General features: G+C 35.0%; 4 protein-coding genes across 4 annotated transcripts; all 4 read left to right on the forward strand.

Annotated features, from left to right (window-relative positions):
• Positions 1-213: 213 nt before the first annotated feature.
• On the forward strand, positions 214-582 carry LOC142636145 (uncharacterized). Its single transcript, XM_075810249.1, has one exon. It carries the CDS (start codon positions 214-216, stop codon positions 580-582), a length of 369 nt encoding a protein of 122 aa, XP_075666364.1.
• An 8,219-nt stretch (positions 583-8,801) lies between these two features.
• LOC142622170 (uncharacterized) lies at positions 8,802-9,612 on the forward strand. The gene has a single exon (XM_075795602.1). It carries the CDS (start codon positions 8,977-8,979, stop codon positions 9,361-9,363), a length of 387 nt encoding a protein of 128 aa, XP_075651717.1. The 5' UTR covers positions 8,802-8,976; the 3' UTR covers positions 9,364-9,612.
• Positions 9,613-13,090: 3,478 nt separating this feature from the next.
• On the forward strand, positions 13,091-19,408 carry LOC142641904 (dolichol-phosphate mannose synthase subunit 3-like). The gene is made up of 4 exons (XM_075816277.1): positions 13,091-13,228; positions 15,457-15,593; positions 15,699-15,806; positions 18,777-19,408. The coding sequence occupies exons 2-4, from the start codon at positions 15,495-15,497 to the stop codon at positions 18,834-18,836; spliced, it is 267 nt and encodes an 88-aa protein (XP_075672392.1). The 5' UTR covers positions 13,091-13,228; positions 15,457-15,494; the 3' UTR covers positions 18,837-19,408.
• A 1,880-nt stretch (positions 19,409-21,288) lies between these two features.
• On the forward strand, positions 21,289-22,621 carry LOC142622067 (beta-1,3-galactosyltransferase pvg3). Its single transcript, XM_075795490.1, has one exon. The coding sequence runs from the start codon at positions 21,303-21,305 to the stop codon at positions 22,353-22,355; it is 1,053 nt and encodes a 350-aa protein (XP_075651605.1). The 5' UTR covers positions 21,289-21,302; the 3' UTR covers positions 22,356-22,621.
• Positions 22,622-25,862: the final 3,241 nt, after the last annotated feature.

Genomic DNA, 25,862 nt, shown 5'->3' on the forward strand with positions numbered 1-25,862 from the left:
TTGCAATTTCGCGTATCCTTATGATAAACACAAGCCTCTTCTCTTTCGCAGTATATAAATACAATCGACCCCTCTTATATATCCTATACCTCATTCAAACTTTGCAACACATCCAAATCCTTACCAAAAACAGAAACCTTTGCAATTAATACATACCTTTTCAACTACACACATCCTTAATTAGAGGGTACGTGTTTCATGCAATTCTCCAACATGGGCGAAGACAGCAACTTATCCTTGTTAACACGCTTGAAGAGAGCAGTGAAGAACTTAAGGTTTCTGTTAGATTTTAACATGAACCAGTGGCGTCTAGCATCGGTGCTTGGCCATGCTTCTTCTTCGAGCAAACGAATAAACTTCAGGGATCGACCGGGCTTGAGGGCAGCTTGTGATGATGATACAATAGATTCCGAAGACTCAGTAGGCTCTTCAAGATCAGGGATTCAAAGGACTATAAGCTTTCCATCCGAAGATGATGTTGATAAGAGAGCAGATATGTTTATTGCTAATTTCTATCATCAACTTCAGATAGAGAGACAAATTTCACTAGAGCTTCAATATTGCCGGGGAGCTTCAAGTTAATCTCTCCATGATTGATAATTTTTTGGTTTTTTTGGGGTGTTTTATTTATTTATTGATTTATTCATTTTTTTTGGGACTTTGATTATTGTTTGGTTGACGAAGCCTTTGATTTTTAGAAAAAAAGGGGCCTCTAGTGTGAGTTTACTACAGTGTTTTTGATTTTGTAGTGCCTGTTGTAAAATTTCAAGAGCGCTCTTTCCTTCTTTCTTTCATGACTTCTATGTATAAATAATGAGAAACACATCAATTCTTTGTAAATTTTCCTTCTTCTTTCATCAGAAAATACAAATTTTCCTAATTATTTATTCCTTCTGGCTCTTTAGTCTGATTCAACTTCTTTATGAATAGTATTTAGTATTTACTAGAAGAACCGAAAAAACTGACCATAAAGTTTGTTGGTTATAACATTCAGTGTATCCAATATATATAGAGGCTAGCGATTGCGATTGGGTTTATTTTCTTGGTTATTTTCCCCTAATAAAACAGTATTACATCAAATAACAAAAGCGAAGCAGAAGCTTTTATCTGTGAGGACTTAATGAACTCAGCAGGAAGATTGTTAGGATTAATGCAACCAGTCACCCATGTTAGATTAAATAAATAAACTCACTCATTTTCCAAAAACTGGAGAATCGGTAATTTGACAATCTCTAATTTTAAAGCTCGATGGCAGCATAATGCATTTGACACATAATTTCTTATCCAACAATATTAAAGAGAGATGAAACATGAAAGAGAAAAGGAGACAGGACAAGTGCAAGAATCATAATGAATATATCATGTAATTTTTAGGTTAATAAATGCTAAAACTACTACAAATTTTACTGCAAAAGATTTCCTAACCAATATAGCAATAAATGTTGTTGGCTTGGTGTCACTTCAATTACTAATAAATAAATATTTAAATTACCTTTTTTTTAAGAAAATTATCTTTTTATAATTAGTGACACATTAATTTGTAAGAGTTATTTAGTAAAATTTGTAATATCACTTGAACAACTCTTTTAGGTATCTAGTTAATTATGACATTATTTTCGTGATTGTAAGAACAAAAAATCCAACTAGGTATTAAAGCCCACTTAAAACTGGAAGTGGATCCAATCACCCAAGGCCCAAAACAAAGAATTTGTAAAAAGTGAACACAACAACAACGTACCAATTTGTCCCGAGGACAGCAATTAATATAAAAGGAATAAGAAAACACGCTCCTACAGGCTTGCCCGAGAAGGAATCTAACACATTCAACTATCACTCTTCTCTCAATTCTCAGAGTTCTTTTTCTTCTTTTTTCTTCCTTTCCCCTAGCCTCTTTCATCCTTATCTTTACTCCTTCCTCCTTGCATCTCCAACGTCAATCTCCCACTTAACCCCTTTCTCATGTTGACACTTATCCGGTTGCTTGTAGAAGGTGGTGTATAGGAACTGACTAGCTGTGATTCGCACTGTTCAGGTCACCTCCACATCAATGCAGCTGATAAAGTTGTTGTTCCTCATTTAATGCGACCAGGAAACTAGGTACAGAGCATTCAATGCAGAGTCGGCTGTCTACCCCCAAACTAGATATATTCTTTCTCTACCATATATCACCAGTCTACCCTTTGTACTTTTCCACGCAACCTTGTCCTCGGGTCCTCGGCCCTCATCCTTAATTAAGATCTCCTTCGTCCATTGATCTTCATCCTCGGTCCTCAGCCCCCCGCAATAGCCCCTTAAAACTTGTGCTATTAATTCTGAATTAAAAACCTAGTTTTAACTTTGCAAATTAGCTATCCATGTGCCACTTGTTTTCCCACGTGATAACATCTTTTTGCTTCCTATGACACATTCCTGACGCTTCGGAATCCACAATCGGTCATTTATAGCGTCAGGCGGCTCCTTGTCTCCCCACGTTCTACGACTTGATCAGAATTGTACGACTCTGATTTTCTCCTTAGTTATGAGCTGGAAAATTACCGCGCATTTTTTCCTCTATATAAGCTAGACCTGGGGCTAGCTGAGGTTCATTTTGAGCATTTTGAAGGAAAGGAACCTCCCAAGGAGCAATTTTTGCGTTCATTTAGAGGTTTTTTGGTTTTCTCTTTGATTCTTCTTTTTTTATTCTTTTTTCATTATTCTTTCCATACGACTTAATGGGTAGATATGCTAAGTTAGTAGATACCAATGAGGCGAGGGCAATTTTTAAGGCCCAATATAGAATCCCTGATGGTGTTGAAATTCAACACTGTGAGGAGGGAGAATGGTTAGTCCTACCACGGCCTCCCGAGTCTATGGTAATTCCAATAATCGCCTTTATTGAAGGTGAGATGGAAATTCCTATAGAGAGGGTAACCCGGGACTTCCTCTTAAACTATAGATTAACTCCAACCCAATGTTCCCCCAACATCTTTAGGATTTTGGGGTGTGTAGATGCCATAAACCGTAAGATGAGGACTAACATTTCCTGGCACGACGTAAATTGGGTGTACAATTGCCAAAAATGAGAGAAAACTAAGTACTTTATGAAGTGTAGGGTTCCCGCAATTAGGCTAATCTCCTGCCTGCCTGACTCGAGCAAGGGCATGGAAGAGGATTTTCTTATTATCTCAAGGAATTGGTACGACGAATTACATTGCCCTACCCAAGAAAGGGAGCCAAGTAGGGTTCTCGATGACCAGAGCAAGACTCGGGATTTTTAGTCAACTTCCTTTACATAATGATTCTGCATTTAATAATTTTCATTAATGATATTCACCCTTTGTGGCAAACGAATATCACACTACTCCAGCTAAACATTTGGTAAACTTTCAAGACCTAAACAGAATCCTCAGGTCGGAGATATTTTTACACAAGGACGGACAGCTCAGAGCAGCACACATTATTCTCGGCTACAAGCCCTCTACCAAGCGTTTTCAAAGCCCAAAAAACGTTATTAGAGCCAAGGATTTGCGTTTGGCTTTAATTGACGTGGCTGCACCAGGCTTCCTGTTGACTAAGTCTCCTCTAGAGGGGACCCAAGACGCCCAGCTTCCAGCGCCCTTAGCAGCCAGACTCATCTATTCTGGGGGAAAGGGAAACTACACCCGAGCCCACGTCCTGAGGTGACAGAAAAAGACTTTGAATTCTTTTATCGCAAAGACACTCCTAGTACTTCTACAACTCACTCTTCAAGAGACATGGGTTTTCAAAAGAAAGAACCAGATCTCCTCACCCTGCTAAAAGCCCATGTTGGGGATTCTTCCCCAGCTATAGTAGTACCACCCCGACTCGCCACTCCGGCCGTGACGCGCACCTCGCCCGCATAGGTTGTAGATAAGAAAAGGAAAAGAGATCAGGGAGGAAAAAGCCCCATAGACATTGAAGAAGGCGAGACTGCCGAGCCACCCGCAAAAGAAACATGGGCAGGCAAAGGGCAGCAAAAGAAGTCTGCACACACTGGGACTGCTAAAGAAACGAGTGGAGACCAATCTAGAAAGGCTTCAATCTGGAGACCTATCTTCACCTTGAGCTCAAGCAATCCAGTGCTTGATAATGCCAACCTGAGGGATCCTAAGAAGGGTAGCTCAAGTTTGGTGGCAGAATGCCTAGAGAAAGCGCTATGCTTACCTGAAGATATGGCTGAATTGAGGTCTTTCTGGAAAAGAGAAGTCTTCCTGTCTTTGAAATAAGACCTAGCCAAGGTAATACACAATGTCTTTGTACTAGTATAAGTGTTTTCATTTCTATATGTGTGACACTTACACTGTTGTTCTCTTTACAATCTGTGTCTTTGGTAGGCTGTCTAAGCTGCTTTTATGGCGGAGGAGTGGGTAGATCACTCCTTGGATCTGGCAAGAAAGGCCGAAAACAGTCTGGAGATTGCAGTAGAGGCTCAAACTGAAGCGGAGCAAAAATTGAAAGAGACCCTCGCCCAACTATCTGAGGTTGAAAAGGCTCATAGGAACGCAGAGTCCACACTCAAGAGCTACGAGAAACAAGCAATTGATGCACTTGAGGCCCAAAAGAAGGCCCAGAATAGACTGGCTCTTACGGTGGTAGAGCTGAAACAAACGCAAACAATTAAAGGTTAAACACTAGGAGAAAGCTGAGGTTGAGCAAGCAGCGTATGATGCTGGTATGAAGAAGACGGCGGAGAGCCTCATTGCCCAGCTCAGGGATGTTGCCCAGGCATTCTGCCTGGAGGTGTGGGGCCATGCCTTGGATGCTGTGGGGGTATCTATTGAATCTGAGCTACAGGCTCAAGACAAAGTATACTACCCTTCTGCATTACAATTGGCACCCATTCCTCCAAAGCCTCCAACCAACTTTAGCTCTGTTCTTCCTTCTACCACAATTCCCCCCGACCCATATCCTTCCTCCGCTTCTGCCAAAGGGAAAGGAAAAGGAGAAGACGTGCCACCAACAGATGATGCGGTAGTCGTGGAGAATGAAGAAGACGTGATCGAGGTAGTGCAATCGAAAAGGAAGAAAAAAGACAAAGAGCAAGAGAAAAAAGAAACTAAGGAAAAAAAGTCAGCCGCTTGAATCATTAGCTAGAGGAACTTAAAGACATTTTTGTAATGGGCCAATGAATTAGTGGCGCCTTGTTTTTGCGTTGTACCTGTCTTTAGTTTTAACAACAAAAACAGTCTGTTGGATTTATTATTCGCTATTTATTATTATAGGTGTAGTTTTGTATGCTTTTTTTTTTTTTTTGGATTTTATTTTCGTCATTTCACTTGTCTTTTTCTTGTCCATCTTGCTTAGTGATCAATTCCTGGGGCTTACTGCCACAACTTCACTAATACATTAGCTTATAAAATTTAAACAAACTAGTACATAACATTTACCTGAAACTAGACTTGGATTCTACAGAGTATGTTTTTAGTTACGCTTCAGAGTTATGACCCCCGAAATTGAACTAAGACCGGATTGCGCCTTTCTCCCAGAAGGTTTCTACAATATGTTAATTTTCCCTAGGCTGATGATCCGAGGAGCCGAACAAGGCCTAGATTCAGCTTAACACTTAGAAGCTTTTGCCATTATGTTAATTTTTCCTAGACTTGTGACCCAAGGAGCCGAACAAGGCCTAGGTTCAGTTTAACACTTAGAAGCTTTTGCCATTATGTTAATTTTCCCTAGGCTTGTGACCCGAGGAGCCGAACAAGGCCGAGGTTCAGTTTAACACTTAGAAGCTTTTGTCATTATGTTAATTTTCCCTAGGCTTGTGACCCAAGGAGCCGAACAAGGCCTAGGTTCAATTTAACACTTAGAAGCTTTTGCCATTATGTTAATTTTCTGTGGTAGGACTAACCACTCTCCCTCCTCACAGTGTTGAATTTCAACACCATTAGGGATTCTATATTGGGCCTTAAAAATTGCTCTCGCCTCATCGGTATCTACTAACTTAGCATATCAACCCATTAAGTTTTATGGAAAGAATAATGAAAAAAGAATCAAAAAAGAAGAATCAATGAGAAAACTAACACACCTCTAAATGAATGCTAAAATTGCTCCTCGGGAGGTTCCTTTCCTTCAAAATGCTCAAAATGAAGGAACAAAAGCATCATTTAAATGTTGTTTCTCATTTAATGCAGCCAGGAAACTAGGTACAGAGCATTCAATGCAGAGTCCACAGGCTGTCTACCGCCAAACTAGATATTTTCTTTCTCTGCCATATATCACCAGTCTACCCTTTGTACTTTTCCATGCAACCTTGTCCTTGGGCCCTCAGCCCTCATCCTTAATTAAGATCTCCTTCGTCCCTTGATCTTCATCCTCGGTCCTTGGCTCCCCACAGTGATTATTTGGCATGTAACCATTGTTTTATATAACGGGGAAGTAGTTGCCACTTTGAATCTAGTGCTCTGCTCTTGGTACTCAAAATTGTTGGAAAATATGGCTAAATAAACAAGTTTTGATTCAACAATACAAACCTTAAAAAATTAGCAATGACAAAAATAAAATAGATAGAGTTAGAAAGATCTCACAAACTATAAAAAAAATGTGTTATCTTTAAAGGTTGATTCGTGCCACCCGGAGTAGAACTTCGTGTAAATGGCTCTATTGGCCGAACAACCCCCAAGATTAGACTATAGTAATTTTTTCAAGTTGATCACACACTCAAACAAGAAGAACTAGGAACAACCTTAATTGCCTTTCCTTAAAACTAAAAAATTAGAAGCTGAATTTTTTTTTTTTTTGTGGAGATGAGCAGAAAGTTTAGAGTTGAACAAAGGAGGTAGAGTGGCGGCAGCAAGGCTAAAAAAACTGAAGAGAAAAGAAAATGAAACAGGTTTTCTTATATGCCAACTAAAGGAAGATAAGTAGGCTAACTAAAGGACTAGTTCTCCAACAGCTACTGTGCTAATTTGATGCCCAACGGGCTGTTCATTAAATGCCCAACGGGCTGGAAGCTCACCAATGGACATAACAAAATCAAACTAGTTCTCCAACAGCTACTGTACAGATTTGATGCCAATGGGCTGTTCATTAAATGCCCAACGGGCTGCTCAGAAGCTCACCAATGGACATAACAAAATCAAATCAAATTTGGGCTAAAAGAACTGTGCAAATTTGATGCCCAACGAGCTGCTCAAAAGCTCACCAACTGACATAACAAAATCAAATCAAATTTGGGTTAAAATAAAGTAAGATCAAAGGTGAGGCCCAAGAATGATGTAACAATCCCAAGCCCAAGCCAACACCTAGCCCATTGTGTTCCAACTTACCACCTAAGATATGCAAAATCTTATAAACTCATAACAAGATTTATTCCTAACCAATGTGGGACACAAAGCAAATGTTAAGTGTTTGAAACACACTCACTCCAACAAAATCGATGCTCAGGATGCTGCTTTGAGCTTGGAATGTTCTCTAGTTGAGCTTTCCCCTGCGCAGGCTCTTTATTAGATGGTCAAAGAGGTTATCTTGTTCTGAATGATGTTGTGGCATCAATATATGGTCTTTTTCTTACTGATTATATATTTTTTTCCATATCACTATGCATATTAAAAACTATGTCTTGTGAAAATTATAGACCTTATTTCCATTTTAATTATAATTTATTGAAGTTATTTCACTTAAATGGTTGTAACTGTTATATTAATTTTATGATAGACCATCCACTAATTGGGATCGATATTTGAAGTTTCATCAAATTTTACTAATTGATCAATTAATTTATTTTGAATGTTTGAGGTAAAAAGACAGAGGACTAGTGGCTTACTTGAAACCTGTCACGAGTTATGCACAAACCATTCTCAATTGATCATCATAGCTGGTAGTGGGTCAGGTTTGGAAGGGTTGGAAGCCTTTGAATGGCTAAGTTTGGAGCCTCCTCAAATATGAACAATTTATACCCAACCTGCTTTAATGAGCTAAATTTGATCATCACTGTTGAACCACTAAATTTGTTTTGAAAAGCAAATTTGAAAAAAAAAAATTAATGAGCTAGTTAGCTTCGAGGCAACTTGTCCTAGATACTTTTTGAGTCATAAAGAGAAAGTCAATTGAATTAATAGTTTATTATGCATTCATCGTACTTACCAAAATGCACATTAACCATGTTTCTCCTTTCCATTGTTTTAAACCTGATTTCTAGTCATTGACCGCTTGTTCTATATATATATATGGCGATACCACTTGGACTAACAATACTTGAGCAACCATGACATGGGTGAAAATTCAATAATGGGTTGTGTTTGGTTTACACACTGTTTTTTATTTTTTATTTTTTATTTTTTTTAAAAAGTTAGAACAGCACAATGTAAGTAAAACATGGTGTATTACAGGATTTTTCTCTTAAATAAATTTTTTTTAACAAATTTTAGGGAGACAACCAATCCATTATGTGGCAACTTCTTCGCATATAACATGATTGTACTTTTTTAAAATTTATTTATATTTATTACTATTTTAATAACCATGGGCCGTGGGAATATTAATTCACCTATAAACTATAATATTGTTTAGCAGTATCCTAAGCAGTATGCTGGAAGTTATATATATTTAACTTATTTTTGAAGTATAGTAGTATTTATATACCAATAACAACCAAACTAGTACAATTTGATAGAGAAATAATCAACTTTTTGACTCTTCTAAAGTTCTAACTTCTAACTCAATCTTCCGACTCAAGTAATTGTCATCATCACACACGGTACACCACTTCAATACGCCTCATCTCCTTTGACCACTGACCCAGCACTCCCTATGGATATATGCAATCTCTCTCGTAGTATATAAATTTCCACATACCCCACTTATCGTATACTTTAAAACTTTCCAATACACTTACCAAAAAATAAGAAAACGTTGCAACACATTACCATTTACAAATTTTGACCTATATATATTACATATACAACTTTTTCCAACACAACCTTATATAACTCTCGGTGTTTCATCGCTCTTAACTCTTTCCGGCAATTCCACGACATGGGCAAAGACAAGTCTTCCTTGCTAACACGCCTAAAGAGGGCAGTGAAGAAGGTGAAGTTTCTGCTAGATTTTAGCATGAACCAGTGGCATCTAGCTTCGGTTCTTCGCCGTGCTTCTTCGAGCAAACGAATAAGCTTCAATGATCGACCGGGCTTGAGGGCAGCTTGCGACGATGATACAATATATTCTGATGAATCAGGAGGCTCTTCATCAAGATCAGGGATTCAGATTCAGAGGACTATGAGTTTTCCATCGGAAGAAGATGTTGATAAGAGAGCAGATATGTTTATTGCTAATTTCTATCGTCAACTTCAGCTAGAGAGACAAATTTCACTAGAGCTTCAATATTGCCGGGGAAATAGCTTCAAGTCAATCTCTCCTTGATTGATAATTTTTTTGGGTTCTTTGAGTTTTTTTTTTTTTTTGGGGGGGGGACTTTGATTATTGTTTGTTTGATAGAGCCTTTGATTTTTAGAAAAGGGGCCTCTAGTTTGAATTTGCTAAAGTGTTTTTGATTTTGTTTTTATGTAATAGTGAGAAGGGCATCAATTCTTTGTAAATTTTCCTTCTTCTTTTTGAGAATAATGTAATTTTTGTTCCAATTTAATTTTAATTTTAAGCTGACTTTTTTATTTTTTGTTTTTGTCTTCTATCGATCTCTTCCGTTATTCAACTTCTTTACGGCATGTCCAATGTTGCAGCTAGTGATTGCGATTTGATATATATATATATACCTAAAAGGTAAACAAAAGCGAAGCAAAAGCTTTATCTTTGAGCACTTTAACAGCCATGAGGGTATCAAGGGTATGTTTAGATACAATTTATTTTGTTAAAAATTGAAAATTTATTACTAAAAATAATGTAGTAAAATAATTTTTAAACTATAAATAGTGCAGTGAGACCCATGGTTAATTTGCTTATACGCGTTTTTTAAATTTGACTGGATCGTGAACAGTGTCATGGGACCCAGCCAAAAAACACAAAATGCCTAATAATTTCTAAGCAAATGCACGCTAAAGATTAATACAACCTGTGGCTGTCACCCCTAATTTTAAAGCTCTTCGGCCGCCTAATACATATGGGAAGATGGGCTGCTCTATAAGCTTATTCTATCCGCCTGGTTAAGCAAACAGGAGTCTAGGCTCTTCCAAAAGCCCCATTGGCCATTGTGATCATCAATAATGGGAGCCACTTCCTAGTTTGGGATTTGTTGTATATTTTACATCATGTTATAAATGAATTGAATGATACAATTACTACTTTACTAATGTGCACATAATTTTTTAGCCAAAAATATTAAAAAGATAGAAGAATCCAATAAAGAGAAAGGGAGATAGGACAAGTGTGGAATCATAACCAACATATCATGTATTTATGTTAAAAAATATTAAAATTATTGCAAATTAAACTACAAAAGATTTACAAACTATCTTATCAAAAAAAAAAAAAAGATTTACAAACTAATATGACAATAAATGTTATAAGCTTGGTGCTACTTCAATTTCTAATAAATAAATATTTAGATTATCCTTCAATGATTAGTGACACATTAATTTGTAAGACTTTTATTAAAATTTATAGTATTACATGTATAACTTTTTTAGATTTTTAGTTATGACATTTGTAAGGTCATAGTTTACACTCAAACCCAATAGTAAAAAAGGAATAGGTCCAAAAAGCCCAATACAATGAAATTTGTAAAGAGTGGGCTTGAAATCTAAGTTCTAGTGATGTTGGATAACAAAAATGATGAGCTAGATTACCATATCACATACAAATGAACTGTTTATGTAACGAAATCTCTCCTCAGACACAAACCGATGATGATTTGTATTATCTTTCCCTCTTCCAAAAATATATTACAATTATCAATGGCAGTGTGTACAGTGTTTTCTCTCTTTCTTCTCCGATCCCCCCTCTTGAATGTCGTTCTTTTCCTTTTATATCATCTTCCTCCTTCTCCCCATCTTCCATATATGGATCAGATCACCGATCAAGATACTTGTCCCATCAGTCCCAACCTGAAGTCTTCAAACAATAATTATAAGGCTGATCACCACTGTTCAGATGTCACTTCCTCATTAATGTGGCCAGAGATTTAGGTGCAGAGCATTCAATGCGGTGGTAGCAGTTTTCTCTAAGATATTTCACATCCGTTTTTCCTCTCTGTGCCCTTGTAAAATGTATCTTCATCCACAAGATCTTCTAGAATATCATTCTAATCACCATGGTGTACCATCTGACCTTCACTTCACTTAGCCGAGGAGATAACCCTCCTCGAACTATTTCCACCAGCCTCTCTCGCAACAGTTTGCTTGTGGGCCTTTAAATTTGATATCATTATTACCACTAAACCCTCCTCAGACAAGTAAATACCCTCGGATCAGGCCTAGGCCCAAGAACATGCCCTAGACCTTTTGTCCTTACAACATTATTTTTGTGATTATCATGTAAGTGATGTAATTGTTGGTTTTCATGATGGGCCATTGGTACTCAAACTCGATTCTCAGGATGCTTTTTTTTTTTTTTTTTATATAAGATAGAATTTTTATTCTAACTTTATCTAAGTGTATATGTGTGTGAAACTCTCTCCTGAACACTTAAACCCCGACCCTTGCCCCCAACACCCCACAAGCATTTATACTTTGAGCTTAGATTGTTCTCTAGTTAAACTTTTCTTACACGAGCTCTTTAGAGGATTAATGAAGTCATCTTGTACTGAGTGATGACATGGCATCAATGGTCTTTTTCTTATTTCGTATACTTTTATTTTCCATATAATCATACATTACATGAAAGAAAATTGATTCTAAAATCGAGTTGTATTTTAAAAACCATGTTTTTGGTGGCTATTTTAGACCTTATTTCCATTTTAGACATTGTTTGTTAAAGTTATTTGACTTGAATGATGGTAAGTTGTATTAATCTCATGATAGACCATCCACTAATTAGGATATCTTATGTTTCATCAATTTATTTTGAATGTTTAAGGGAAAAAAGAGAGGACTAGTGGCTTACTTGAACCTGTAGTGAGTTATAAAAAATAATGATCAATTCTCTCTCCAAAAAAAATAAAAATAATGACCAATTTACTCCAAGTAATTTTGACCCAGAAACCATTTACAACCCCAATTCAATTGAGTTAAATTCAAACATGATTCGATTTATCGTCATGACTAATAATTAGGGTGGTAAATGAATCAAGTGAAGTTGAGTTTTTAAAGTTCAGGATTAGGTTATTTAATTTTATTTTGAAAACAAACTAAGCTTGAAGTCATCACCAAGCTATTATATACACGTATATTTTTGCTTATAAATACATGAATTAAACAATTAATACTTTCAATTTTTATGAGTATTGGAATTGAAAGACACACAACAATAAATTATACCCAATAACCCAAAACATATCATAACATGTTAAACTATAGTGGAAGTTTTAGCCCAAGTTTATTGCCAAACTTTATTCATAAAATATTTTCCAAATATAGAATCAATACCATAAAATAAATTGTTTTCCCAAAAATATTTTCAGCTAAGCTCGGACTTAAGAAAATGTTTTATGTCAAAACAAATGCAACCCACAACCTATGTTTGGTAACTGTTTTTTTTTCCCCCTTATTTTCTGTTTTCAAAAACAATTTTCTATTTTTGAAACTAAAAAACTTGTTTGGCAACCCAAAATGAATAGAAAATAAAAAGTGTTCTTAAAACTCAATTTGTGAAGAAAACTGAAAACATGCAAAAAGTTGTTTTTGATTTTTAATTTTCAAAAGTCAATGAAAATACGCATTTAATTTAATAAATCTGTCTTATTTAATGAGTTAGCATTAAAGTTCAAATCCTAGTAACAACATATTTTACTATTTTCTATTTTTTCTTCAAAAACTATTTTTTTATAATTTCAACTAACTAATCATGTTTTTTATTTAAAAAATACAAGAAAATTATTTTTCTTTATATTCCCAAAAACAAGTTTTTGAAAATAGAAAATAAAAATTGTTACCAAACATAATTAGTTGACTTTTGTTTTTGTTTTTAAACCAAAAAAAAAAAATACAAACCTGAAAAAAAAAAAAAAAAAAAAAAAGAAGTGCTTTTTGTGCAATACGGGAAAAAGAAGAAAAGGTTGAAAATAAATTCCGGCAGATCACAAGAAAAAACAAATCCGGAATCCCTGAGTGAAGGGAACATCAAGGGTCAGCACACAGATTGGTCCTCGTCCACCACCCCATAGCCATAGCCATAGGTAAGACAGACTCTCTTCTCTTCTTCTTCTTCATTAATTTTATATTTATTTCAACCCATTTCTCTCTCTCTCTCTCTCTCTGCGTATTACTGTTCTATTTAGAAATTGATGACTTTGACTGATCACACGGGTAAAGATTTATGGAACGTTGCTGTAATTCAAAGCGTTTGTTTCGTGTAGGCTATTTGGTTTCTGGGAAAACGTAGACAAAGGAGATACATTTCATTGCTTTGTCATTAGGAGAACCAAAAGCTTTACTCAACCAAAGCCCAATGCTAAAAATTTGACCCAATTTACCATTCTTCGAATACCCACAGAATAAATTTTATGAATTCACTTTCTTTTAATTTCCATAGATTAGTGTTGTCATAATTCGGGGTTAAGTGTATAAACAACATTCATGAGCTCTCTGATAAGCTTTAAGTTATGCTCTCAAACTCAATATGAGTACAACCAACAGCTTGAGTTGTCAAATCTTGTAGGATGCATTCACTTTGTTTTCCGGTCAAAGAACTATAAACCTTGAGCTTGACATGATTTGAACATTGGGTTATATTGGATTGGTTAGACTGGTTAAGAAGTTCACCAAGGTTAGCTTGGATTTGGGCTGAAGTAAACCAACCCGACTCAAGAATCAAAGTTAATTTGCATCTTTGTATTAAAATAGAAATGTTTTCCTGTCATCATGTGTTGGATCGAGCAACATATGAGATAATGTGGTTTGCTGGGTGGGTTGTTTGTTGGTTTGGAAGTTTAATGATGGTTCTTTCCTTGTCCGGTGCACAAGACCCTCTGGTTGGTTCAGTTCTGATTTCAACTGATGCATCCAGTAGGTTGTGAACCCGTGATCTTACCGTCCACCCTTTCTTTTCTTTTTTTTTGGGGGGGTGGGGAGGTGCCGTTTGAGCTAGAGCTAATTCACAATGGTCTAAACGATCTCTTGAAATGCATCTGCAAACAGGACAAACACATGCCCATGACTTCAAAAGCCATGAAATTTTACATTTCGTATCTTTGTAATCACAATATCACGACATTTGGCATGAATTATGAGATGTATCATTGACTTTTCATATTCTCCACAAATGCATGTTTCCCTTTTTATTATTTAGAAGGTGTCTACCTAATCCTAACCACATTAAAAGCCTTTTGCAATGTATTTAATTTCATGGTATATAATTTCTTACCAAGAAATAATAATCCTAATATAAGTTTTTCAATATCTTAATAATTTATGTTGCATCATCTGATTTATTGTGCCTACAAATGGTCCTTGGGCCAAATTGGGTCTCCTCCCCCCATAAATAGTTTGCTGAGGCATGGAGGGCTAGGTCACATTTTCAAACTGTGGGAGTGGTGTGTAAATTTTATTTACCAATCAGAAACTAATATGTGTTTTAATTTATATTTATTTTGAACAATCACAATTATCTATTCATTTAAGTAGAGATATTACGATTTGTACAGTTTATTCTTATCATATATATTTGCATAATAGAATACCCCATGCAAAGTGACTTGTTACGTTCCATAATTTCTATAAATACGAAAAAATTGAGCCAACATTATCAGCTGAAATCCTTAAAGAATTCCTTTGCCATTTATTTGGATTAAGAATTTCATTTTCTCTATTAGCCATATTCTGAATGGTGGATTGTAACTTTGGATGCTAATAAGAGACAATGGAGTGGTTTAATCTGTGTGACATAATTTAATACATGGACCTGCTACTACTCAATAGTTACAATGGGGAGGGGGGGATTTGAACCCTAGACACCTAGAGGTGCCAACCAATTTAGCTACAAGGCTCTTGGCACAGAGAACTGCTACTGCTCACCATGATATAGCTGGTGTCCTAGACACTGGGTACTTTGGGTTACCCATAAATGTAACTTAAGCTGATTTTTTTTTTTTGTTGATAATCATGTAACTTAATCTGATATAGCTACCAAAATTAACACATATATTCACCTTGTTTCTCAGAAATAATGGAAGTTGTATTCAGGGTTTTACACAATGTATTTCAATTTCTGCTTTCCTACAATCTGTTAGCTTTAGCTCTTGAGCTTTTTGTATTTTTTTCACGTCCAGAGTGTTCATCATCATGAACAAGATGTTCATTTTATTCAATAGAAGTATTATTACCTATCAAAAAAAAGAAATCATGAAAGTAGACATTATTTTAATTTTAATTTTTTCCATTTACCTTATGGTATTGTTTCGTGTAGGGCGGAATTAAGAAGCATCATCTCATTGAAACATCCATATGAAGCACATTGTAAAGCTCTTAGCATTGCTGGTGGCAGTATCTGCCTTTTGGATCGGTCTTCTTGAGACAGTGATCCCACGCTCTTATGCTTGGTTGGTGAGAAAATCATCCTTTAATATCTGTGCTGTGGTTGAAGGAATATAGTAGTTTTCACCTTTTCTTTTTAGTTTTGATTAAATGTCTCCTCTTGTTACTCTCCAGTTGCCAGTATATTTTGTTGTGTCACTCGGATGTTATGGCCTTTTGATGGTTGGGGTTGGTTTGATGCACTTTCCAACATGTCCTCAGGAAGCAGGGTTGCTGCAACAGGTTCTCAATCCTTTTCCCTAGTACATAGTTCGACTTATCAATATTATTAAATTATGCCAATCAATTATGTTTGTGCAAGGAAGAAAACCTCCCGTGAAGGTAATGATTGCCTCATGTTAATGGAAGTCGTGGGAAATAGTACATGTTAATGGTCATCTATGTGGTTAGATGATTTCCACCTTTCTTCGGGCATATTATCTGAAATATCTTTGATAAATTGGATTTCAAATATACATGGTTTTGGTGGGTGGGGTTGTGTATCCATGGTTTACTCCACGGGTGGGTCCAAAGGGCCCTTGGTGAGGTTCCGTCATTTAAAAAAATGATAAATTGGATTTCCAATTTCAGTTAGATTGTCCGGACTGTTGGAGAAATAAATCTAAGATGTCTTCTCCCTAATTTCTCTGTGGTTGCAATTGTTGAAAGGGTAGGACTATACCTTATGTACTCAACTTTTTTGATCCATACTGTCCACTCTAATGGATGTATTAAGCTCCTAAAGAACATGGGAAAATGAAGGTGGATCATCAATAGCACTGTCCTTGTGAAATGAGATCACCAGCCTTGGTGTATTTGAATATGCATTGCTCCATATTCCAGTTCTGTGATTAATCTAGACCCAAAAATTCAAGTTATTTGCTTTCCACACCATGTTCTTTTCTTTGGAATGGTTAAGCAAATGATGCTCTGAAGTGTGGGTACTGATTTCATATGAATAATTCAAAAGGCCAAAGTATCTGTCTGAAGGATATAATCACAAGAATATATCAACTCTCTCCCCCCCCCCCCCCCAACTCCTATAGTTTGAAGTTAAGCTTTTATTTGGCAGATGACAACACCCTTACATTATTTTCAATGATGATTTCTTTAATTTACTTAATCAATTATGGTTTTTTCATTATAAAAATAAATAAATAAATTATGGTAACCACTTTTCTACTACACCTCTTCACTTCCAGCACTCTTTTTTCTCTTCCCTTCCTGCAACTACATTTCTCTCTCTCTCTCTCTCTTGTAATTTTCTGTCTGTTTTGTCTTTGATTGTCTCAGAAAATTTATATTTATGTATATGCACTGCACGTGTGTCGAGCTAGCTTAAATGGCAGAACTGTGGAAGATTTGCATTAGAATCATTTTTTTTATAAGTAATCTGCGTTAAAATCTTAAATGTCTTCAAATTGTTCATTTCTAGTTTTGTGAAGAACAAACAATCTGATCTAATTTAACCTGGCTATGGAATATTATGTAGTGTCAAGATCTCGTCTGTTTACATATTCACAATATACTGTAGGTACAATCCTCATCAGCATTCCATTTCTATTGTTAATTTTTGTGTGCAGTTCAATGTGTGATTCATCCAACTTCACTTGTGTTATTCTGAAGCTTATTTTTCTTTTCTATTTACTATTCTGAAGCTTGTTTGATACAGCTTGCAAGTCATCTTAGTCAATTTGGTCATTGAGCTGCAGCTCAAATGAAATGACACCTTCTCTTGTAAGAGCAAGGTAGAAGATGAGGTTACTAATGGAGCCAGGATCTTAGTTTGGTGGGAAAAGATTTAAAAAAAAAACGTTAAATATATAACTGATTCGTCATTTTGGTCATTGAGCTGCAGCTCAAACGAAATGACACCTTCTCTTGTAGGAGCAAGGTAGAAGATGAGGTTACTAATGGAGCCAGGATCTTAGTTTGGTGGGACAAGAAAAAAAAAAAACTTTAAATATATAACTGATTCGTCAATTTGGTCATTGAGCTGCAGCTCAAATGAAATGACACCTTCTCTTGTAGGAGCAAGGTAGAAGACGAGGTTACTAATGGAGCCAGGATCTTAGTTTGGTGGGACAAGAAAAAAAAAATAACGTTAAATATATAACTGATTCAAAAAAAAAAAAAAAATATATATATATATATATATATATAGTCTATAGAAGTAGTAAAATAATTAATTATTAATTAAATTATAATTTATTTATCATGTAAAAGTAAAATATAATGAAAATAGAAACTGCAATCTATTTTTCCTATGCCTAATGTCAATTTACTCAGTTACCCTCGAGATTTTTTCATATTTTAAAACTATTGTGAGGGTATACATATACTTATATGTATGTGTGTATATTTCTCAATATGTGAGACCAAATGATCATTAATCCATTGATATTCCATTTAGTTGTGAGGTCAATATTTAATAATATGCAAACTCAAAAAATTATTTTCAACAATGTCTGTTACAACTGGTAGAGCCATTGTGTAACTTACCCTTTTTAAAGAAAAATAGCTATCTTAGTCAATTTGAACAAAGCTATCAAAATTGAGTTTCTTCTTTCTCTTTGCAGTGAAGCAGCTCAATTGCCCTGGTCTTTTTTCTGTTGTATTTCCCTGATACCAAACTGACTTACTGACTTATATGTGACTCTAAAGCTTGTTGGATCACTGTGTTATGAAACATAAGCGTGTCAAGCTCAGGATTTTGCATTACTTAAACTGTGAATCTGTAGCATTGTTAAGATTTTTGGTCAGACTGTTCCAAGCTCCAAGGATAAAGCGATTAAGTGATAGTTTTTAGAGTATTGGTAATCAAAGTGCTTCCAGAGCATTTTGAGTTTAAGCCTAATGCTTTTCCAGATCAAGACTTGATAAAAGTGCTGCTTAGCAATATATCTCTAATGCTACATGTATTTGGTGATTGGGTAGTCTTAGTTTGTGTTGGTTAGTAATATATCTCAAATGCCACGTGTAATTTGTGTAGTCTTAGTTTCTTGGTCCATAACAATGTTCTTATAATTGTAATATTTGAACATTAGAATTCATAATTCTTATAATTATCCAATATGCACAACTTAGCATTTTTGCCCCTGGCAGGAGTTTTTTCCTTTTGCTTTGTGCGCTCTCTGTTACCTACCCTTAATTCTCTTCTACTATATCTCTGTAATATATTAAGTGGAATCTATTTTCAATTCTTTTGCACAGGACATTGCGGAGGCCAAAGAATTCTTAAAGCAGAGAGGGGTTGATGTGGACTATGATTGAAGACTCTCTCTTATGGTGCTTTTGAAGAACCAGGGTGATTTTCAGACAGTTTCAATTCTATATGATCAAAACTTGAGGTACAAATTGGATTATAAGTTGTGTAGGAGTGTTAAATTTGTTGAGGTAGAGTTTGCTAACAGGTCTCTGAAATTTGAATCAGTATCTGAAATTATAGATGCAGAATATGTTTGATTAACTTTAATTTGGTTGAGTAAAATGATGGACATTAAGTGGTATGAGTTGCCACCAACTGGTATGGTCATCATCAAAGAAGAAGCTGCCCCATGCAACAAGTAGCCTGCAGTATGTGTGTGTGTGTCTGAGAGAGAGAGAGCATGACTAATGACTGGTGCTCGCATGGAGATTTTGGAGCAATTATTGTCACATTTTTCTTTTTTTCTTTTTTTCTTTTTTTGTTATCATAAAATGTTAGAGAAACAAATCTGGATGGGGAGCAGTTTCATTATGTTCTGTTAAAATCAGGCTAAAGTGCACATAATATCAAATATATTTGGATTGGAAAAACTAGTAAAAATTTCATTTGAATAAATTTACATATGTTGCAAGTCTAATGCAAAAACTGTAGATGCAGAAAATTCATTCAAATAGCTAGTTTTGTTTTTGCAAGCCTCTGTATGTGTTGCGGTCATTTTGCTAATGTTCAAAGGGTTTCAATTTTCTACTCCTTTGCACTTGTTATAAAGAAGAGTTCGTTCAATAAAGAAAAAAAGAGAGACATTAGAAATAAGCATGATTAAGGAATGGTGATCATGTGGAATATTCGAAGCAAGTCACCCCACATTTGTGAGGAAACTGTGCGATCTATTACTTCTCACAGGTATTTTTCATCAACGAGTCCTGAGATATAACAACTTTCACAATACTTTTCACAAGTAATAAGGGCTGTTTGCATCACTATTTCCCGTCCCTTCAATCTCTGTCATGCAAATGTGGAAACATCCGGTGAAATCGCAATACTGCAATACTTTGGACGTGCCAAAACCAATTAGTTTGTTTCATAACAAATGTAGAAACATACGGTGAATTTGCGACGCTGCAGAACCAATGGAAGTACCAAAGCCAATCCTTTAAAAGCACGGAATGTCTTTGCATCTGCATCATCACCATCTTTTAAGTAAAGTATGGGAAACTCGTTTCTTAAAGCAGCAAGTCTGAAAACAAAACACTTTTAGTTCATTTTATTTTCTAATAATATGAGAGTTATCCTTCAAATATCTCAATGACTTTTTAGTTGGCACGGTGCTGAAATAATGATAAATGGAGGAAATCAATAAGTTGCAATTACATGAATTTTTTTAAAGCAATATATAGTAGAATTTAAAAGCAATAAACCATTTTCTTTTTCTTTTTCAACCCATGAAGAAAAGAAGAAGAACAAAGAAAAATTGATTGATGTTCTTCCTTTAGCACATGTTACAACCCAATTATGGAGGTAAAAGTACTAACATTTACTTAGATCACTATGATTTTTCTTTGGATTATTAGAAAGCATTTTTTTCCTGGGTCAAAGGCATTGCTTTATGTTCAAGTATGGTGAGCAGCAAGTAAGCTGAAGAACTTGAAGCACAACATGTTCATGCAAAGGTACCTAATTACAAAAAGTTGACCAAATTCACTATTTGGGTTTTGGCAATGTGCAAAGCTTGACTTCAAGAGGTGTAGTGTAGCTAACATTAGGCTCAGCTCCACTACCGTCTCGGCGTCTCCCTAACTTTCAACATTGATTATGAAATTTGCTTAATTACTGCCCTTTATTAAGGAAAAGAAGAAGCTATTAAAAAGACCGAAAACTCCTTAAATTAAAAAATAAACTAGGTGGTACAAGAAATTATATTAGTGCTTTTGCAATTATACAAAAAGTAAGATAAAATATTTATAATTTAATTTTCACTTATTCTTCACCAATCATAGTATGCTATGCGTTTGATTTATTTTTTTTTTTTCATTTTAAAGTTTTGTTATTTTATGAGAAAATTCATATGAATACATGACAAATTGTAAATTGTGGAGCATAACATGAAACAAAAAATTTGTATTCCAAATTTAGGGAACTAGTTGAATACAACTTCGACAATAATTTGATTTTAGCACTATTAGTGAAATCCTATCAAAATTATGCAGTTGGATTCCAACTTCAAACAATAATATATTATAAAATATCACAAAGAATACAATTATTATTCGATTATCACTTGAACCCTAATTTAACCTATTCTTGTTGTATTATTTTATACATTTAGAATATTTGCATTAATATATACGCTACATATAAACTTTTCTCAAAAAGAAAAAGGACACCATGGTAAATTCGTTCACTCCCTTTTCTTTTTCCACCCTCACGTTTCTTGCAAGAGGAAAAGTCAAAAAATGGTAGCCCCAATACCACGAAATTCACAACTAATGCGTTACATTTAAGAAAGTTTGGGACTTTATTATGAATAACACATGGATTTCAAAACCCTCTCGCAAAGCACAACCCAAATTCAGATCCATATAAACTCTAGAGGGTTCAACTTCAAGAACCAAATAATGATGAAGATTGCAAGGCTACAAGGGCGACATCGTTTCATAATCTCTTCTTTCTTCTTCATCATGTTCCTTTGTGTCTTAGCTTCCATCAATGAAGTCCGATTTGATAGCTTCTTGAAGTTTGGTCAGTGTGCTCTAGCCAACGTGACCTCACACAATTCATCATTAGAAAACAATATTGTAGCTTCAAATTCTTCTTCTTCTTCTTCCTCGGATGAAATCCGAATACTCATCGGCATTCTAACACTTCCTGATCAATACCAACGCCGCCACTTCCTCCGCCTCATCTATGGAACACAGTCTCCATTGGGTGCCAAAGTTGACGTGAAGTTTGTCTTTTGCAACCTAACAAAGGAAGACCAAAAGGTACTTGTTGCACTAGAGATAATGCGTTATGATGATATCATAATCCTCAACTGCAAAGAGAACATGAACAAGGGTAAGACTTATACATACTTTTCAAGCTTGCCAGAAATGCTAAATGATACAAATAGTCCTTACCCTCCATACCATTATGTCATGAAAACCGATGATGATACTTACTTTAGGTTAAATAGCTTGGTAGAGTCTTTGAGGCCATTGCCTAGAGAAGACTTGTACTACGGTTATGTTATTCCTTGTCGTAGCATGGACCCTTTTGTGCATTACATGTCTGGAATGGGTTATATGATTTCTTGGGATATAGTGGAGTGGATTAGGGATTCTGATATTCCGAAGAATCACTTGGAAGGGCCTGAAGATAAGGTTTTTGGCGATTGGATTCGAGATGGGCATCGTGCTAAGAATAGATACAATGCTAAGTGGTCTATGTACAATTTTCCCGAGCCGCCCACGACATGTACACATGAGCTTTGGCCAGACACGATTGGAGTTCATTTGTTGAAGACGCAAGAGAAGTGGATTCAGACATTGAAGTATTTCAATGTCACTGATAATTTGAAACCATCTAAATTGTATCATATACCTTAATTAGGTAATACCTCACAATTTTTATTTTTATTTGTTAATTATTTTATTTGGACAATTTAATTGATACAATCTAATTTTGGGATTTATAGTTTTTGTTTTACCCTTTAGATTTTAGCGATTAAGGGTTCCAAATGTGAACATTTGAAGATACATCTTGAGGTTGTTATAAAAAAAAGATACATCTTGAGGTCTTGTAATAAGAAACCATATGGTTCTATTGAGATTTTGCTTAATCCAATGCTGGGGGACTAGGATGAGTTAGTAATACTCCATGATTAATTTTCGGCATTTCATCATTATTTATGACTTTCGCCAACTGTTGACCATGTTTAACGGGGAAAAATATTATATGAGCAGCATGTCTCCACACACACACACACACACACACACACACACACACACACACACACATATATATATATATATATATATTTTTTATTTATAAGAATGTGTCTCCATACTTATGCAGGAGTAAATTCTGCGAATACCGAAACCAACAAATGAGAGAAGAAGCACATGCATCTTGGATTTTCATACATGATTTTAGTGATTTGACAATTTCTATACCTTAAATCTTGAACTTTAAGGCATCCAGAGTGGCCCCTAGTAATATTAAAGTGCTAAATTAAACCAATTGGGATGCACCCAAAGCTCTTGATCCCTGCATAGTTGATATAAGAGGTTGACACTTTTAGCAAAATGTCTCTTGGTACTTGAGGTTGAGAAAAATCGAGCACAAAATGGCACCCATAATGGAAGCTACGCAAAGCTATTTAAGGGACCAACTTTGCTTGTGAATCCTGATTAATTGACATTGTGATAGTCCAAAAAGGCACCCACCTTCTTAAAATACATTCACTTTCTCGCTCTTAAAGTTGTACCATGAAAGCTTTAAACGCAAATATATCAAAAAAATTTTGCAAGGTCCCTAACTTTTCGAGGCCATAAAATTTACTCCGAAAGTTTGATTGGCGCAAACTTAGTATCATTTGAAAGGTTATTTCATAATATTTCCAAAGAATCTGAATTTTACAAAGCAAATGTCCAAATGTGCCACCAACAAGCTTTCTCAAAGTCTGAGGAAAAATTAAAAAGTGCTACAAAAAGAGTGGGATTTTTTGGCTTGTGATGTTCACAAGTTGACATGTGAGCATCACAAGCTAAGCCTCACTCACCCATCTATAAATGCTCCCATTATTTTCCTTTGGTACTAACAAACAACCTTCAAGTTAGCATTAAATGTTATAAAAAATGCTATTTTGACATATCAAAAAGTTACTTTATTTATTTTAACTCATCACTTTGCAATATACCCTACATCATATTTTTTTATTTTAAGACTACAACACATTAAAATAATCTAAAACAAACCTCATCTATATTAAAAATTTAACAAAAAATATATATTTTATCATGTGGCCCTACCGGATGAAGAGAGAGGGAGAGGAATGACAAGGGGATGTGTGTGGGAGAGAAATTGGATAAAAAATAAGAGAGAGAGAAAGAGAGAGGACGTGGGGATGTGATGTTGGAGAGAGAAAATTGAATAAAAATACCAAAATATGTTTAGCACATATAACCGTACCATCTTATTATTAGAACAATATTGTAGCAAATACCAAATTTATTTGGCATAGGGGTGGCAATTTTTACCCATATCCATGAACCCATCCATTACCCACCTAATTTGGATAAGTCTTAACCCAACCAATTTGAATATTTGGGTTAAATAGGTATAGACCCATTAGGTTATTTAATTATATGGGTCTCAATGGATAAACCCACTAAAGCCCATCTAAAATTTAAATAAACAAAATAAAATCTAAATTTCTAGAAAATGACCAAAATACCCCCTAAAACCCAAAAAATGACCAAAATACCCCCCGAAGCCTAAAAATTACCAAAATACCCCCAAAACTCAAAAAATGACCAAAATACCCCCAAACCCCAAAAAAAATGATCAAAATACACCAAAACCTAAAAATGACCAAAATACCCCCTCCCAAAACCCAAAAAATGACCAAAATACCTCTAAAATGAACAAAACACCGCCCAAAACTCTAAAATGTCCAAAATTTCCCCAAAACCCAAAAAATGACCAAAATATCCCCCTAAACCTTAAAAATAACCGAAATACCTCTGAAACCTTAAAATTACCAAAAATACCCTTCAAACCTAAAAAATGACCAAAATACATCTGAAACCTATAAAATGACTAAAATACCTCTGAAACCTGTAAAAATTACCAAATTACCTCCATAACCTAAAAAATGACTGAAATACCTCTGAAACCATAAAATTACCAAAATACCCCTAAATTTAAAAAATGACCGAAATATCTCTGAAATCTAAAAATGACTAAAATACCCCTAAAACCTAAAAAAAATTACCAAAATACCTTGAAACCTAAAAAATGATCAAAATACCTCAAAACCTACAAAATGACCATAATAACCCCAAAACCTAAAAAAAATTATCGATAAAAACCCCTGAAACCTAAATTATGACCAAAATACCCCTAAACATGTAAGATGACCAAAACACACCTAAAACATCTAAAATTACCAAAATAGAGGTTTAGGGTATTTTGGATGTTTCAAGAATATTTTCGACAAATTAAAGGATCTAAGAGTATTTCAGTCATTTTATAGGTTTCGAGGGAATTTCGGTAATTTTTTAGGTTTCGAGGGAATTTTGGTAATTTTTTAGGTTTTAGGGTTATTTTGATCATTTTTTAGATTCTAAAAATATTTCAGTCATTTTTTAGGTTATGAGGGCATTTCTGTCATCTTTTAGGTTTTAGGGCTATTACAATAATTTTTAGATTTTTTGGTTATTTCGATAAATTTCTAGGGTTTAGAAGTATTTTGGTAATTTTTAGGTTTTGGGGTATTTCGGTAATTTTTTAGGTTTCGGGGATATTTTGGTCATTTTGTGAGTTTTAGGGGGTATTTTGGTAATTTTTTGGGTTTTGGGGGTATTTTGGTCATTTTAGGTTTCGGGGATATTTTGGTCATTTTTTGGATTTCGGGAGTATTTTGGTCATTTATTTGGTTTTAAGGGATATTTTGGTCATTTTTTGGGTTTTGGGGGCATTTTGGTCATTTTTTGAGTTTTGGGGTATTTTGGTCCTTTTTTTTGGATTTTGGGGGTACTTTGGTCATTTCTTGGGTTTTGGGGGTATTTTGCTCATTTTAAATATTTTGGAGGTATTTTGGTCATTTTAGTGGTTTTTAAGCATATTTGGTGACTTTTGAGATATCGGGGGCATTTTGGTCATTTTAGAGCTTTTGGGGATATTTAGGTCAGTTTAGTAGTTTTTGAGCATATTTAGTAATTTTAGAGATATCGGGGTATTTTGGTTATTTTAGAGGTTTCATGTGTATTTTGCTCATTTTAGAAGTTTTAGGGATAATTTTGGATATCCAATGGTATATTGGTAATTTTGGAGGTCAAGAGGGTATTCAAGTAGTTTTAAAGGTATTTAGATCATATTGGGTTAGATGG

Source organism: Castanea sativa, chromosome 1 (assembly GCF_040712315.1).
Source record: "Castanea sativa cultivar Marrone di Chiusa Pesio chromosome 1, ASM4071231v1".
Taxonomy (NCBI): Eukaryota; Viridiplantae; Streptophyta; class Magnoliopsida; order Fagales; family Fagaceae; genus Castanea; species Castanea sativa.